The sequence below is a fragment of the Parambassis ranga genome, chromosome 7 (assembly GCF_900634625.1).
Source record: "Parambassis ranga chromosome 7, fParRan2.1, whole genome shotgun sequence".
NCBI lineage: Eukaryota > Metazoa > Chordata > Actinopteri > Ambassidae > Parambassis > Parambassis ranga.
The window spans coordinates 20010928-20026472 of NC_041028.1; the positions used below are offsets into that span (position 1 = coordinate 20010928).

General features: G+C 44.5%; 1 protein-coding gene across 1 annotated transcript; it reads left to right on the forward strand.

The window, feature by feature from the left end:
• Positions 1 to 8695: 8695 nt before the first annotated feature.
• gpr173 (G protein-coupled receptor 173) lies at positions 8696 to 12807 on the forward strand. The gene is made up of 2 exons (XM_028410197.1): positions 8696 to 9132; positions 11425 to 12807. Exon 2 carries the CDS (start codon positions 11623 to 11625, stop codon positions 12805 to 12807), a length of 1185 nt encoding a protein of 394 aa, XP_028265998.1. The 5' UTR covers positions 8696 to 9132; positions 11425 to 11622.
• Positions 12808 to 15545: the final 2738 nt, after the last annotated feature.

A 15545-nucleotide genomic window follows, 5' to 3' on the forward strand; every position in this document is an offset into this window, starting at 1 on the left:
GCTATACTAGAAAAAGAACCCAGGCAGCAAATAGAAACAGCACCTAAACGAAACTTGCAGACTTCCTACAGAGTTGAGACTATATGGCTCCATAAGGTAAAAAAAAATCATGATCAGGGACTGGCATGCTATCACATTTAGCAAGTTATTTAACCCTAAGTCAGGCAGTTGATGACACTATTTTAAAATATTGGCCTGCATGTAGCAAAGAAGACAACCAACAATTGGATTCAGACATATCAAATGCAATAATAAACCTGGAAAAATAATGGTGAACCATCATCTTTCCATAAGAAATATTATCAGAAAAAATGTGTTCCATCTCCATCCTTCTACTTTTATCTTTCAGCGCATACGATGAGTTCTTTGTTCTTTGATGAGAGTGCATAATGTGCTTACCTGGCAGCCTAGTCATTTGACATGTCTGTACTGAGGATAGTGACAGCCGAAGTAAGTATGCTGGGTGCAGCAAAATCACACATCTATTGAAACATACTATGGTGTATTATTTGTATTAAAATCTACACATCTATCTCTTGCACATGAAGATGGATTAATTGTTTTTATTAAAATGATTTTGACAGTGTGATTTATACCTAATAAAGTGTATATCTAAAGTGTGTATATATTTCCTCTATTTCTGACTAAATCTTGCAATAATGTGAAAGCTGTGGTAAAGAATCCCAGACTGCCACCTTATGGAAATTCTATATAACGGTTGAAGAGGCACATTTTCAGATGCTCTTTGAGGCAAGATATTCAATATTCACAATGCTAATCATACGTATATCTAAATCATCACACATAAATAAGAAGTTGATGTTAGATAATAAGTGTTAGCATGTTAGAGAGTCCTCACCTGACATTGGAAGGGTGTGAGGCACATTTCTGTGAACTGTCAGGCAGAGCCTTTGCCAGACACTATAGGGGCCCTAGGCAAGAAGGTACCACTGGGGTCCTACGGGCTACTAGATTATATGGAAATGCCACCCCAAACACAAAGACATGTACAGTGATAAGTATAAGAAACCTTTTTATTTAAATAATGTGCAAACACACATATGAAAATATTATATCAAGGAAATATAAAAACTTACAACACAATCAAAATATATCAAGAGAAATATGTACTCTCTGTACAACACAAGATATGACGATCAGTATTGTCATCAATGAAGTTTGTCCACAGTGCAGGATCATCAGTGAGAACTGGACAACTTGGAGGACCTTCCTTTGTTACCAGGTCAGGTGCTGGAGGAGTAGAGGAAGGAGTGGAGGCTCTCAGGTGTTTGACTGCTAGAAAATAAAATTAGGCCATTGCTCTTCTAACAAATATTTAAAGCAGGGTTGTGCAACATTCTAAATTTCTGAATTGAATTGAATTGAAGTTAATGGATTTGAATTGACTCCACCCTACAGGATGTTGATGTCATGACCCTGCTCTCCGGTTTTATTTTGAAGTAATAACTCTCCTCTCGTTTTAGGTGTCTCAGATCTATGTCTCAGATATATGTTTTATCAGTTGCATGTACTTGTTTAGTGGAACTTGTTTAAGTAGCCCACAAACATGAAACCTGGAATTAGTGTATGTGCAAAAGTAAGTGAACCCCTAGCTGCATTGATTAAGTCAAGCAGTTAACAGACTCAGGTGAAACACATGTGCCTGCTTAATGCATCATTTAAGTAGACCAATGAAATGAGACATCATTGGAAAAGGGATTGGCCTGCACTATTTTATAGAGAGCGGAAACCAACCAAGCCAACGTGGTCCCATACACATCAAAAATGCCGAGAGGACAGGAGAGATCCAAGGACATGAAGAAGAGGGTAATGATAGCCCATCAGTCTGGGGAGGTATATAAGACCATCTCAACAAGATTCCATCTGCATCCATCGACTGTAAGTGTTTTTATTCAAAAAACAAAGTTTAACTAAAAACATCCACTATGGAGGAAAAAGGCCAACTGGACAGACACTCGGCACGGCAGGACTGCAGAGGACGCCGGGGAGTAGCCTGGGAGGAAAAAAGGAAGGCAAGGTCAAAAACAGCCAGGAAAAATACTCAGGAGAGCAGAGTGGTGAGCAGCTCTTACTACGTGTGGTTAGCAAGAACAGGTGACTGGTGAAGAGGAGTGAGGCCCTTAAGAAGTGGTGCTGAAGAGGTGATTGATGACAGGTGCGTCTGCTCAGCCCCGGCTCCACCCTGCAGTCACTGCCATCCCAGAGCACCTGAGGAGGGAGAAGGAGGGAGAAGGAGACACAGCACGACCATGACGTGGCGTGTGGTGGCCCACAGGGGGCAATGCTGCACCTTACCACACACCACAGTACCCCCCTCGCCCAGCGGGAGGCGTGGCCCCATTGCAGCACCTGGGAGCAGACTGCAGCTGGGACGATTAGAACCCATTACCTGGATCGGGTTCGGTGTTCTGGGCCTCCAGGATCTGAGCCTCGATCTCCCAGGTGAGTGAGCCAATGACCTGGGTAGGAGGGATGATGGCTTCGGGTTCGGAAGGGGAGGGAAAGCTAGCGAACTGGCGGGAGAGGGCATCTGGCTTGGTGTTTTTGCTGCAGGGTCTGAAGGTGATGGTGAAGTTGAAGCGGCTGAAGAAGAGTTGCCAGCGAGCCTGCTGGGAGTTTAGCCTCTTCACCGACTGGATGTAAGCAGGGTTTTTGTGGTCCGTCCAAACGAGGAATGGTTGGTCTGTGCCCTCTGACCAGTGCCGCCACTCCTCCAGGGCAAGCTTCACGGCCAGCCCACATCATAATTTTTCTCTGTGGGAGGCGGCGAGAGAACTAGGCACATGGGTGAAGCTTATTATCCTTGGCAGAGCGCTGGGACAGGACCGCCCCCACCCCAGAGTCCGAGGCGTCAACCTCCACTACAAACTGTCTTGTAGGGTCTGGCTGTTCTAAAATGGGGGTGGCTGTGAAGCGAGCATTAAGGGCAGTGAATGATCCAGGTGACCAGTGGGGTCTCCACCTGCATGTCCAGGAGCTTCCTCTTCAAAAAGGCAGGCTGCACGGTGTTAAATGCACTGGAAAAATCAAAGAACATGATTCTAACAGTGTTGCCTGCCTCCTCCAAGTAGGTGTGGGCTCTGTGCAGCAGGTAGATGATGATCCTCCACTCCAATACAGGGCTGGTAAGCAAACTGCAGGTGGTCCAGCGATGGTTCAACAACAACACGGAGGTGTTTCAGGACCAGCCTCTCCAGAGACTTCATCACATGTGAAGTCAGGGCAACTGGTCTGTAGTCTGTAGGAAACTAACTGATGGGGAATGAAACACACACTTCTCAGCTTTAACATAGAGTTTGTTCTGCAGGAGGTGTTGAAGGACAGCTCGGACATGGGAGACGTGGTCCTGAGCATTGGGAGAGAAAATCAAAATGTCATCCAGAAAAACAAAAACGGCGTTGGTTAACCCGAAGGGCATGACTAGATATTCATAGTGGCCGAGGGATGAGGGATGAGTTGAAAGCGGTTTTCCACTCATCCCCCTCCCGAATTCGGACCAGGTGGTAAGCGTTACGCAAGTCGAGTTTGGTGAACACACAAGCCCCCTGGAGGAGCTCGAAGGCCGAATTCAGGAGAGGGAGAGGGTACTTATTGTGGATGGTGATTTTGTTTAGCTCGCAATAGTCTATACACGGTCGGAGGGTGCCGTCCTTCTTCTTTACGAAGAAGATGCCGGCCCCCAAAGGGGCAGAGGAGGGTCGGATGATGCCAGACGCCAACGACTCGCTGATGTGTTTTTCCATCGATCCCCTCTCTGTGGGCGACAAGCTGTGAAGACGGCTTGTAGGCAGCGGTGCCCCCGGGAGGAGATCGATGGTGCAATCCTATGGGCGGTGAGGAGGTAGAGCTAGTGCCTTAGATTTACTGAACACCTCAGCAAGGTTGTGATAGTCGGTATGGACGGAGACCAAATTAGGTGGTTCAAAGGGATTTAGTGTCAGTGCTGGGACAGGGGGGAGTAGCGGAATGCAGGCAGGTCGAGTGACAAAAAGCGCTCCAACGAATTTGAGCCCTTGAAGAATTTCGTGATTAACCCAATCGATGTGAGGGTTTTGGATTTTGAGCCAAGGGCTGCCAAACATTAGAGGGGAACAGGGAGAAAGGATAACAAAGTGTTTGCTCGGTGACCCGGGTTATGAGGCGGCCATCTAAGGCCGTAGCGCGCACTGGCTCCTCTAGAGGAACGGAGGGGAACTACATTGGCGGAGGAATACTGAGGATAAAGTTGCCCTCTGCCCCCGTGTCAACCAAGGTGGAAGCTGAGAATGAAACAGATTGAGAAATTATTTGGACAGAAAGGGAGCATCTAGGGTCTGAATTAATACGTGCCTGACTCACCCACACCCCTAGGCATGCAGATGAGCTCCCTCTTTTGGGAGAATGGGAAAAACTGAAATAAGATGACCCTTATCCCCACAGTAGAGGCACCTACCCTCTCTAAGCCTGTGGTCTCTTTCCTCTGGGGTGAGGCGGGCCCTGCCCAGCTGCATAAGTTCTGAAGTGGCGGGCGGCTGACTGCGGGTGGTAGGGGGCGGAGAAAGGATAACAAAGTGTTTGCTCGGTGACCCGGGTTATGAGGCGGCCATCTAAGGCCGTAGCGCGCACTGGCTCCTCTAGAGGAACGGAGGGGAACTTACATTGGCGGAGGAATACTGGACATACCACACACCACAGTAAGACAACTAATTTACAAATGGAGGGCCTTCAACATGACAGCAACACTGCCTAGAAGTGGGCGCCCATCAAAATTATCACCCAGAGCCACCAGAAAAATAAGTCAGGTAAAGGCCAACCCACACATCACCTCTACAGAGTTGCAGACCACTCTGGCAGCATCTGTGCATGCGTCTACGATCAGACGAAAATTGAACACCCATGACATTTGTGGGAGGGTTGCTAGAAGGAAGCCTCGGCTCTCAAAAAAGAACAAAGCTGCCCGTTTAAACTTTGCCAGAGAGCACAAACCAGAGGCCTTCTGGGAGTCCATTCTCTTGACAGATGAGTCCAAAATAAAGTTATTTGGTCACAATCAAAACTGCCATGTTTGGAGAAAAGCCAACACTGCAAATGATGACAAGAACTTCCTCCCAACAATGAAGCATGGTGGTGGAAATGTGAAGGTCTGGGGCTGCTTTTGTGCTTCTGGACCTTGACGACTCCATATTATTCAAGTAACCATAAATTCCCAAGTATATCAACAAATTCTTGACCAGACCCTTCTGCCATCAGTCAGACAGTTGCAGCTGGAATGAACATGGATTATGCAACAAGACAATAACCCAAAGCATTCCAGCAAAACTACATTTGAATGGCTTCAGAGAAAGAGGATTCATACTTTGGATTGGCCCAGTCAAAGTCCAGATGTTAATCCTATTGAAATGTTGTGGCGAGACCTAAAGAAGATGGTACATGCCAAATGTCCCTCCAACCTTTACAACTGGCTGAGTTCTGCAAGGAGGAAATCCCCAAAAGCAGATGCGAGAGACTGGTTAGAGGTTACAGAAGGCATTTGGTTTAAGTAATGGCTGCAAAAGGAGCCACAAGCTACTAATACAAGGGTTCACTTACTTTTGCACATACACTAATTCCAGGTTTCATGTAGTTTTTGGGCTACTTAAACAAGTTCCACTAAACAAGTACATGCAACTTATAAAACATAGATCTGAGATTTTATACTGTTAGCTCCGGCTAACAGGAGTTTAAGATGTCTACATGCAGGAGGAAGGACCACTCTTGAGAGGATTATCTTGGTTTCACTCAATTTACTGAACGTTAGCAGCAAACACAGGTGAGTTACATGCACAGCCGAGCGCTCCAGCTCCAGGGCGAATAGACTTAAGTCCGCACTGAAGGAGGCGAGCGTCCATAAACAGGCTGTCAGCAACACAGAACTTTTTCTCAACCGGAAAGGAACTAGGTCTCTCCTACATAGTTCCGGGAGCAGTAATTAGCCATGAAATTATATAATGAAACATAAAAAATACTTTCTGAGGGTTATTAAAGGTCAAAACAACAGAACAATGGCACAACAAGGGCACAACAATACATACAAAACTGGTGATGATAAAATAAGAAAATCGTGGTAAAACAACAGAAACATCCAAACTGCTGAAGGCGTTCACATACTTTCAAGCAGCATTGTATGCTGGTGCAGTGGGCCCTGGGTTCATTCTGATGCATGGCAATGCTAGGCCTCATGCGGCTAAAGTGTGTTAGCAGTTCCTGCATGATGAAGGCATTGATGCTATGGACTAGCCTGCCCGTTCCCCAGACCTGAATCCAATCAAGCACATCTGGGACATCACGGCTCGTTCCATCCACCAACACCACGTTGCACCACAGGCTGTTCACGAGTTGACTGATGCTTTAATGCAGGTCTTGGAGGAGATCCCTCAGGAGAACATCCACCGCCTCATCAGGAACATGCCCAGGCATTGTAAGGAGGTCATACAGGCACATGGAGGCCGCACACACCACTGTCTGTAAACACAATCTGTAAACTAACCTAGAGGTGCCATTTGAAATTTGAGGTCTTTATGGAACCACAGACCGGAGCACTGTAGTAATTGTAGATTGCTCTGCGGTTTCCATAAAAAAGAACAAAGACGTCATTTTACGTGTGTTACCATTGCAAAAGTACAAACCAGCTCTCGCCCTCAATTAGCATATTTCACTACTCCAAACAAAATGGCCTAAATATTTGGACAACCATTTTGAAGACTTGGAAACAGCAAGGTATTCTGGGAAATTAAGTGCTGTCCTCATTTTCCTCAATTTGAAAATTATTACAATTTTTACACTCAAACAAACACACTAAAGGCATGGGATATGCATCATGATGAGTCTTTGCAGTCCCCTGAAGTCCACCCAAAAACGTCGGGTCCCATCTTTCCTGGGTGTTAAAACAACAGGGGCTGCCCACGGTGAAGTTGATGGCTCTATGACCTGCCTTGAGCACAAACAGTTTTTAATGTAAATTGACTATAATTAAGTATTGTGTACATGAGTCAATGTCAATGTCACATTTATTTATATAGCACATTTCCAAGGCCAGAGCCTACCAAAGTTCTTCACAGTAAAATACATAAAATATTAGTCACACACTGGTACAGTAAAAGCAATAAAATGATAAAATGATAAGAATAGAGGTACACATAAAATACAACACATTCATCAAGGCGGCTCCTCTGTGCCAAAAGCTACTACAAACAAGTGATTCTTCAGCAATGAGTTAAAAGAGTACAGGCTATTTGCAGTCCGCATCGCTAAGGGCAGTGAGTTCCAGAGAGTGGGAGCTGCCACTGAGAGAGCTCGGTAGCCTCTGGATCTCAGTTTTGATCTAGCAACCTCCAGGACCATCAATTGGCTGAGCGGAGGTCTCTGGAGGGCCTATGCAGCCTGACAAGGTCTGAAAGTTACTCGGGGTCTAGCCGATTGAGACATTTGAAAACAAATAAAACAACCTTAAAATCAATCCGCTACTTTGCTGGAAGCCAGTGAAGCGATGAGAGCACCGGAGTGATGTGCTCCCACTTCTTTCTGGCGCATAAAAGATGAGCTGCTGCATTCTGGGCAAACTGTAGACGATAGAGCTCAGACTGCACAATGCCTATGTACAAGGAGTTGCAGTAGTCCAGGCGAGAGGTAATAAAAGCATGAATAACATTTTCTAGGTCAGCCTGTCTCAGATACGGTTTGACTTTAGCTATCAGTCTAAGCTGAAAGAAGCTAGACGTAACCACAGCACTGACCTGCTTGGCCGTGCAATAATCTGTATGACATTCATATTTTAATCATATGTAATACACTGCAAAGCTTCCTTGTTAAATATACCTTAATTATGTATCTTGAATATTGGAATTCCAATACTACTTCCTGAAATGAATCTGAATTTTGTATAACCATCATTTAAAGACAAATGAAGTTGGAAAACTGCAATTCTTCAAAACTCCAACTGAGGAGCTGCATTAAATACAAATTAACAGCTGGTCATCGCCATGACAATGTAATTTGAGGTCAGTGCTTGTAAATTAATTTTGTGTGCAAATCTGTCACCCCTATGTCTCCCTAATGAGCATATGTGCAATTCAATATTAGTTCCATAATTAAAACAATTAAAGCCCTTCCACACACAAAAAAACCTTAACTGTTTTTGTACCATGCATATGTTGTGTTTTTTTCTTTAAAGCTGCTCATTGCAACATGCAGGTTTAAATGCCCACGCCGCCTGGAAAGCTCCTGTCCGCCCCTGTCCGTGGAACAAACGGGATTAAAGAGCAGTTGTCTGTTCTGCCGATGGATGCTGCGCTTGTTCCAGCAGCGCGTCTGCTCTGAACAGTGCGCTTCAACCTGTCTCTGTTCAGGATATTTCCTTCCACACGGTTACCGCACAGATCAGAGAGGACGGGACGGGCTGCGGGACAGAATGAGGACTGGCCCTGCTGTAATCCCGGAGCCCGAACCCGCCTGCTGGGGGCTCTCCGGCCCCAGCACGATAATAAGCTAACATATTTTTCTCAGAGTGGGACACCCGATGATTTCGGCATGCTAACGGATTTAATGAACAACACACGGGAAGCTTCCTTCGGGTTGGCTGGAACAATGCGAGAGGAAGTGCGGCGGCGGATCGAGCACTACGAGAGGGAGACGCGTCAGAGGGCGTCTGCAGCCGTCTGCCAGATCCACTAAAACATGGCTATAAACATGCTTTGGTAGAATACTGCTGCCTGTGATTAGCATTACCAGAAAAGCAGAGGGGGCTGACGGCAGTCCGTGTGATGGTGATGAGGCCACATTCTGTGCTGTCACTGGTACTGGGGATTTACTGGCGCCCAGCGCAGCTCCTGTGGAAAGCGCGGAGACATGACATGCACAAGAAAAAAGAGGAAACGCAGCTATTACTTTTTTAAACCCATTGTCTCTTTAAATGATCTCTGCGATAGCATCCGCCTAACTCTTGTTAGAGAGAGGAGCACTGACAAGGCCGTCCACACGCCGTTTAATGCTCTTATTTACTGTTTCTCTGGGCACTGCCAGATGGATTGCTGTAGCCCGTATTTCATGTAGACTGCAACAGACGTCTGGTCTGCCATAGTCTGGAGGATACAGCAGGTAAGGAGCACAACATGACTACCATTTTGTGTAACTTCCAGGTGTTTGGTCTGCAGAATGTCATACTGCATTCTTGCATGCCTTTTCTTTTGAGTGGAATGAGCCCAGGTGTCTTTCTAGCAGCTTCCTGTAGGCCCAGTCTGTTGCAGCTCACTGAGACTGCTGCCTTTTGTCTCCATCTTAATGCAGAGCAATGTTAATGCTTCACAGCAACACACACTGTGTGTTGTATTTAACAAATAATACAGCATCAACTGTGGAGCTTCTCTAATGGGACAGTGTATGCTTTGGTGTGTGTGTGCCCCCCTCCAGAACATAGCGCCACCTCCTGAAGGAATACAGGCTAAGTGTGCTGTGATGGTTTACAGCATCCACACTCCCTGGTCACACACACTGCTCCCCTGTCCTCATCAGTCCTGTAGACTCCATATGAGGAGGCCTGATGCTGGGCCCCAGCTCTGTCTACATCTCATCCAGTGAGCTTTGTCGCCTCCTCCCACCAACAGCAAGCCAGAGGTATCGGGCTGCTGTTGCTACCCAGTTCCTGACAGTGACTCTGCCCTCCACCACCAACCAACTTCCAGCTCCACAAAGCCCCTCCTTAAAGACACACAGCCTGCTATTCCAAAATGACACAGTAAAAAAAAGTTGATGGAGATGTGAATTCAGTCAGTTTTGTTTTTGGAAATGATAATAGCTACTAACACCTTATTTTTTGATTCATTATTCAGGGATTACCCCGCTCCTTTAAAGGAGCACCACTTCAGTAAATGATACAAATCATTAACCATACCATCACATTAATAATTAATGTAGGTTTTTATTTATGTATTCTGATTCCGTTTTCACTATTTTTGGTAGCAGGATTTTTGATGCCTTGAATCACCATATGTAAAAAGTAATGCTAGGCTATAAAGGAAATACACCATGGTCACAACCATCCATCTCTTTTTAAGTGGTCACTGTGCCCCCCCAGCGGAATTAATTCCCTGAGAAAACAATGAAAATAATAATGTTGTGAGGCAAAACTAGTAAAAAAGTACAAATTAATCATTTCTTTATTCTTAAAGGATCTAATCCTTATGCCACAGTATACTCAAATATCTGGCGACCTGATGGACAGCATGTCCATGGTGCTGGAGCACAATGGCGCCCAGACCCCAGGACTTTGCTGTAGTCATGAATAAGGGGGGGCAAATGTTAGGTGTCATTGTTACTTTTTTATTTTTTTGCAAATAGGATTTCATGACCAAATAAACTAACAATGTAAGACTTACTTGGCATGTATTGTCAGGATTGGCCATTAGCAACATGTAGAATAGGCAACATGCACAAATAAGGCATCAAATAAGTCTTCAAATAAAAGGGAACTCAAAGGATGGCTATCTCTGAATGAATGTGTAAGAAAAGGAATCAAGAACTGAAAATAAGAGGGGGAGCTAAGGGTGTGGCTAATTTTACTGACAAGATGTTATTTACTGTGTGGGCATAATAATTCTGCTTGTTATTATATATTATATTGTTTGATGTAAGGGGTGAAAACAACAGACACAGTTTAGTCCTGACAAAAAGACACTTCATTTAGTGATGTTAGACACCGCAAACCACTTTCCATTTAGATTGAACACATCCAGTTGACAGCAGCTCAGCCGCCATAGAGATGAGGAACATAATTTGGTTAAGAAAAATGAAGCCAAAATGTAGAAGTCTTGTGTAAATGAAATAAAGTCCTCTCTGACTGCTTCCATAGGATGCAGTAGTGTGAGCTGCAGCAGATGCTGCTGATCATCAGTCCTTGATGAAGTGATCATCAGCAGGTGTACAGACCTCTATAAAACATACAATGCAGCAATGATGAAGTCCCACTTGTGAAAACCAATCTGCACCAATTGTTGATTTCATAGGACTGTGATAAACAGCTGTTGTTTATAGTATGAGACAAAAACTATATGAGTCCATCATATAGATCAGGGAGTCACAAGAATCCTACTCAACTGAACACTGACAACATTACTGAGCTTTCTATTCTCTGCAGTGTGCAGGAATAGATCTTTTCTGTAAGGTGATGAGTTCACAAGGTCTGAATAAGGCCGTAAATCCCAGACTGGGTGGTTGTTGTCAGTTTTTTCAGAGGTGGATGGCAAACATCCCTTCAGTTCTTGGACCAGCTGAATCCACTATTTTTGTCGTAGTTACACAGTGCAAAATGTCATAAACACAAGTCAAAATATATACACAGGCACGTCTGACCAAGATCTATCAAACTTCTTATTCTTCATTATTTCCTTTCAGGGCCCTGGAGAGGACCAAGGGTGAGAGAGAAAAACACACCAACAAAGGGATCCTGCTCGGAATGGGGCGAGGGGGGATGAGGTGTTCCTGTTCCTTGTAAACTGCAAAAAAAGGAGCAACCACGAAGACGACGGAACAACTAGCAGACGGAGGAGGCAGTGGAGGAGAGGTGGTTTTGGTGCTTGAAGAAAAGGTGGTATGGGTGGCGGGTCGTTTGGGATGGCAAATGGAAATGACAGCAGTGAAGAGCCGGCAGGGCCCATGGCAGCGGTGGTGGCTACAGCAGGTGGTATGGTAGCAGAGAGTTCTTCTTCAGCTGTCTCTACCTATGTTAAACTGGTGCTGCTAGGGCTGATCATCTGTATCAGCCTGGTTGGCAATCTCATAGTGTCTCTGCTCGTACTGCGTGACCGGGCTCTGCACAAGGCACCATACTACTTCCTGCTAGACCTGTGCCTGGCAGACACCATTCGCTCAGCCATCTGCTTTCCCTTTGTGTTAGTGTCTATAAAGAATGGCTCAGCCTGGACATACAGTGTGCTGAGCTGCAAGGTAGTAGCCTTCATGGCAGTACTCTTCTGCTTCCATGCCGCCTTCATGCTCTTCTGTATCAGCGTAACGCGCTACATGGCCATTGCACACCACCGCTTTTACTCAAAGCGCATGACGTTCTGGACATGTGTGGCTGTGGTGTGCATGGTGTGGACCCTTTCTGTGGCAATGGCATTCCCACCTGTTTTTGACGTGGGCACCTACAAATTCATTCGTGAGGAGGACCAGTGCATTTTTGAGCATCGCTACTTTAAGGCTAATGATACTCTAGGCTTCATGCTAATGCTGGCTGTGCTTATCCTGGCCACACATGTGGTCTACATGAAGTTACTCCTCTTTGAGTACAAACACCGCAAAATGAAGCCTGTCCAGATGGTGCCAGCTATCAGTCAGAACTGGACCTTCCACGGGCCAGGGGCTACAGGTCAAGCTGCAGCTAACTGGATCGCAGGCTTCGGTAGGGGCCCAATGCCACCCACTCTGCTAGGAATCCGGCAGAACTTGCACAACCAGAACCGGCGCCTATTGGGTATGGAGGAGTTTAAAGCGGAGAAGCAACTTGGCAGGATGTTCTATGTGATCACACTGCTGTTTCTGGTGCTCTGGTCTCCTTACATAGTGGCTTGCTATTGGAGAGTGTTTGTTAAAGCTTGCACAATACCACACCGGTACCTGTCCACCACTGTATGGATGAGTTTTGCCCAAGCCGGGGTTAACCCCATTGTCTGTTTCTTCCTTAACAAAGACTTGAAGAAAGGGCTCCTTTCCCACCTACCAGCCTGCTGCAGGACTAAACCTCATCTGCCACGAGAGCCTTATTGTGTCATGTAACTAGAGACGATGAGAAACCAAGGGGCAGCCACCGATGTATTGTATATTGTGTTTGCTTAAGTTATTGTGACATTTGATGAATTGCAAGCTACTTTTAAGTAGTGGGTGTAAAATGGTGAGTAAATTGGTTAAATACTGAATGGTAAGTATGCATTTCCAAACCCATTTTACTAAAACTCAGCAGATGGGTAGATCAGACATTTACACCTATGGTTGCTCATTTGTTTTATGATTTCCATTTATTGAAAGTATATTACATGCAATTTCATTTCTGTCTCTATCCAAAGGTATTTCTACTTCATTCACCGTATTCCTGCTTGTAGTCACTGATCTCAAAGTCTGAAGTCTCCAGTCTCAAAAACTGTGATGCTGACACTGAGTCGATTGAATCAGTCACCTACAACTTTACTGACTGATTTCTAAACACAGCAACAGTGGGCATCATGAACACTTCATAGTTTCTCTGTGGTGATTTGTTGAACTGACATTTTAAGACTGCACCCTTACACTAAAATTAACAGCCTGTGGGCCACTTCGCTGTGTGGATAAGACACCAAAAACATGCTGGCCGATTCCCACAAATGGTAATGTGTACAGTAGGTACAATAGAAGAAAAAGAAAACAAGCTATCCCCAGATAAAAACATGATTTTAATTATTAACCATGAACAAGTGCTAATAATTATAATAAGTATAGTAAAGTAAGATAATAATAAGACAATAATTTATGTTGTGATAATGGAAAATTGATCTGATCACACACTCAGCACTGTCTGTAGCTTGAGTAGTAGATGGTGCAGAGGTGTCCTCACTGTATGCTATTTCTGAAAAAATAAAAATCATCTGAATGAATAATTCAAGTTAAAAAATTTTTACTAATGACATTGTATAATCAGAACAATGAAGTAACAATCGTCAATGGAGGCCAAAAGGATCAGCTCATTAAAGGCTGCTTCAGAATTTGATCATAGCATCTCATGATGTTCTCCAACATAACTCTATGCATTCCCAACACCCCTAGGACATGCTCCTGATGAGTTGGCAGATGGTGTCCTAGTGGATCTCCTCCCTGATCTGGATCAGGAGTGAGCTCCTGGACAGTCTGGGGTGGTACTTGGCAGCATCAGATATGTGACATCCCACAGCTGCTCAATTGGATTTAGGTCAGTGAGAGTCAGTCAGTGGCATCAATGGCTTCATCATTCAGGAACCATCTATAGACTGTGGTCACAGGTGGGCAGGCACTGTCCTTTACTGGGAGTGCAGGGCTGTGAGTGCAAGTTCCACTAGAGGACATAGGATCCTTATCCACCCTCTGCGATCTACTAGAGGTAATTTTATAGAGCTCTGTTAGGAAGAACAGGAGGATCCCTGGCAGAACAAGACCCTGGTATCTCATCCAATGTTCTCCACCACTGGTTTGAACCTGCAGGTGGCTCAGTTCAGTGGAGGCTTACTCAATGGGAAGGTTAGCTGAAAAGGACAGGATGCCAGTGACAGTGTAGTCTTCTGCTATGCTGCTCCCAAACATGAGCTCTGCTATCATTAGAGCTGATAGAGCCACCTGATTGGTTTAAACTTCAGAGATAGCAACACAATCCGTATTTTTGTGTAGATTGAGGCAATTGTGGCAAAACTGTATTCATAAAGTGTAACGATTAACAACAAACATTGTAGAAATGGAGTTCAAAGTATTGATAATAGCTGCATAATATAGTGGAGTAAAAGTCTTTAGTATGCACTACTATTTTTACTTAAGTATAGATATGTAAACATTTACTTAAGTATAGTAAAGAAGTACAAACACTTGGTTACACTCTACCACTGCAGCAAACCTATAGCATTATACATACTGGGCTGCAGGTAGCACATGCTACCAGTAGTGGAAAGGACAGTAGCAAAAAGAAGAAACAGTCAGGAAGGAGAAGGAGGAAGTAAATGTCAAGCACATGCAAATTGCCTCTCCAATGCACCTGTTGTTACTAGAATTTGTAGTAAAGCAGGTGAAACTGACCCCTGTACTTTGTAGCTGGACAGATTGATTGATTTACTGGCTCAACACAGAGTAACGATGAAGTGAACATCAGCCAAGCAGGAAGTGATAAACGTTGAAAAAAAAAAAAGCTAAAGTGTTTATAGAATTTTAAATTAAAGTAAAACACATACTGCAAAGTCAATGTAAGCATGTAAAGAATGTGGCATCACATATCAGACAGGAGAAAGTCTCTGCAAACACTAATTTTCATCCTGGTTGTAAAGAGAACCTCCATTTTGGCAGTGATTTTCCCCCTTAAGCTTCCTTCTGCTGTCGCAATAGAAAACAAACAATGAAGCTTAGAATACTTGTGTATATGTGTAGGATTTTTCCTGAGTCATTGGTTAGAGATGTAAGACATACGTTCTCCACGTGACAAGTGAAATGATTCAAAATTACAACCAGAGCTCGGGCCAGACTCAACCCTGTTCCAAAAACAATTAACACACAGGCTCTGGCTGCTAACACTGTATGATTCCCTTCATCCACATCCATTATCTGTCCATATTTCAACAACCTTAAGGGGCTTCACACCTCTGCAGGAATATTATCTTTACCTAGTCATAGCAAACACCTGTCCATCACTGTTAGAAGATTGGAAGTGAAATGATTACTTTTTAGGTCAAAGGTATTAGCAGAACTTGGAGAGGCATGATTAAAGCATTATGGTTATATTGACTTTTAAAGAAAATAACAGCATTGGC

Coding starts and splice junctions, on each gene's coding strand:
- gpr173 (XM_028410197.1), top strand. CDS start 11,623: ATGGGTGGCGGGTCGTTTGGGATGGCAAATGGAAATGACAGCAGTGAA.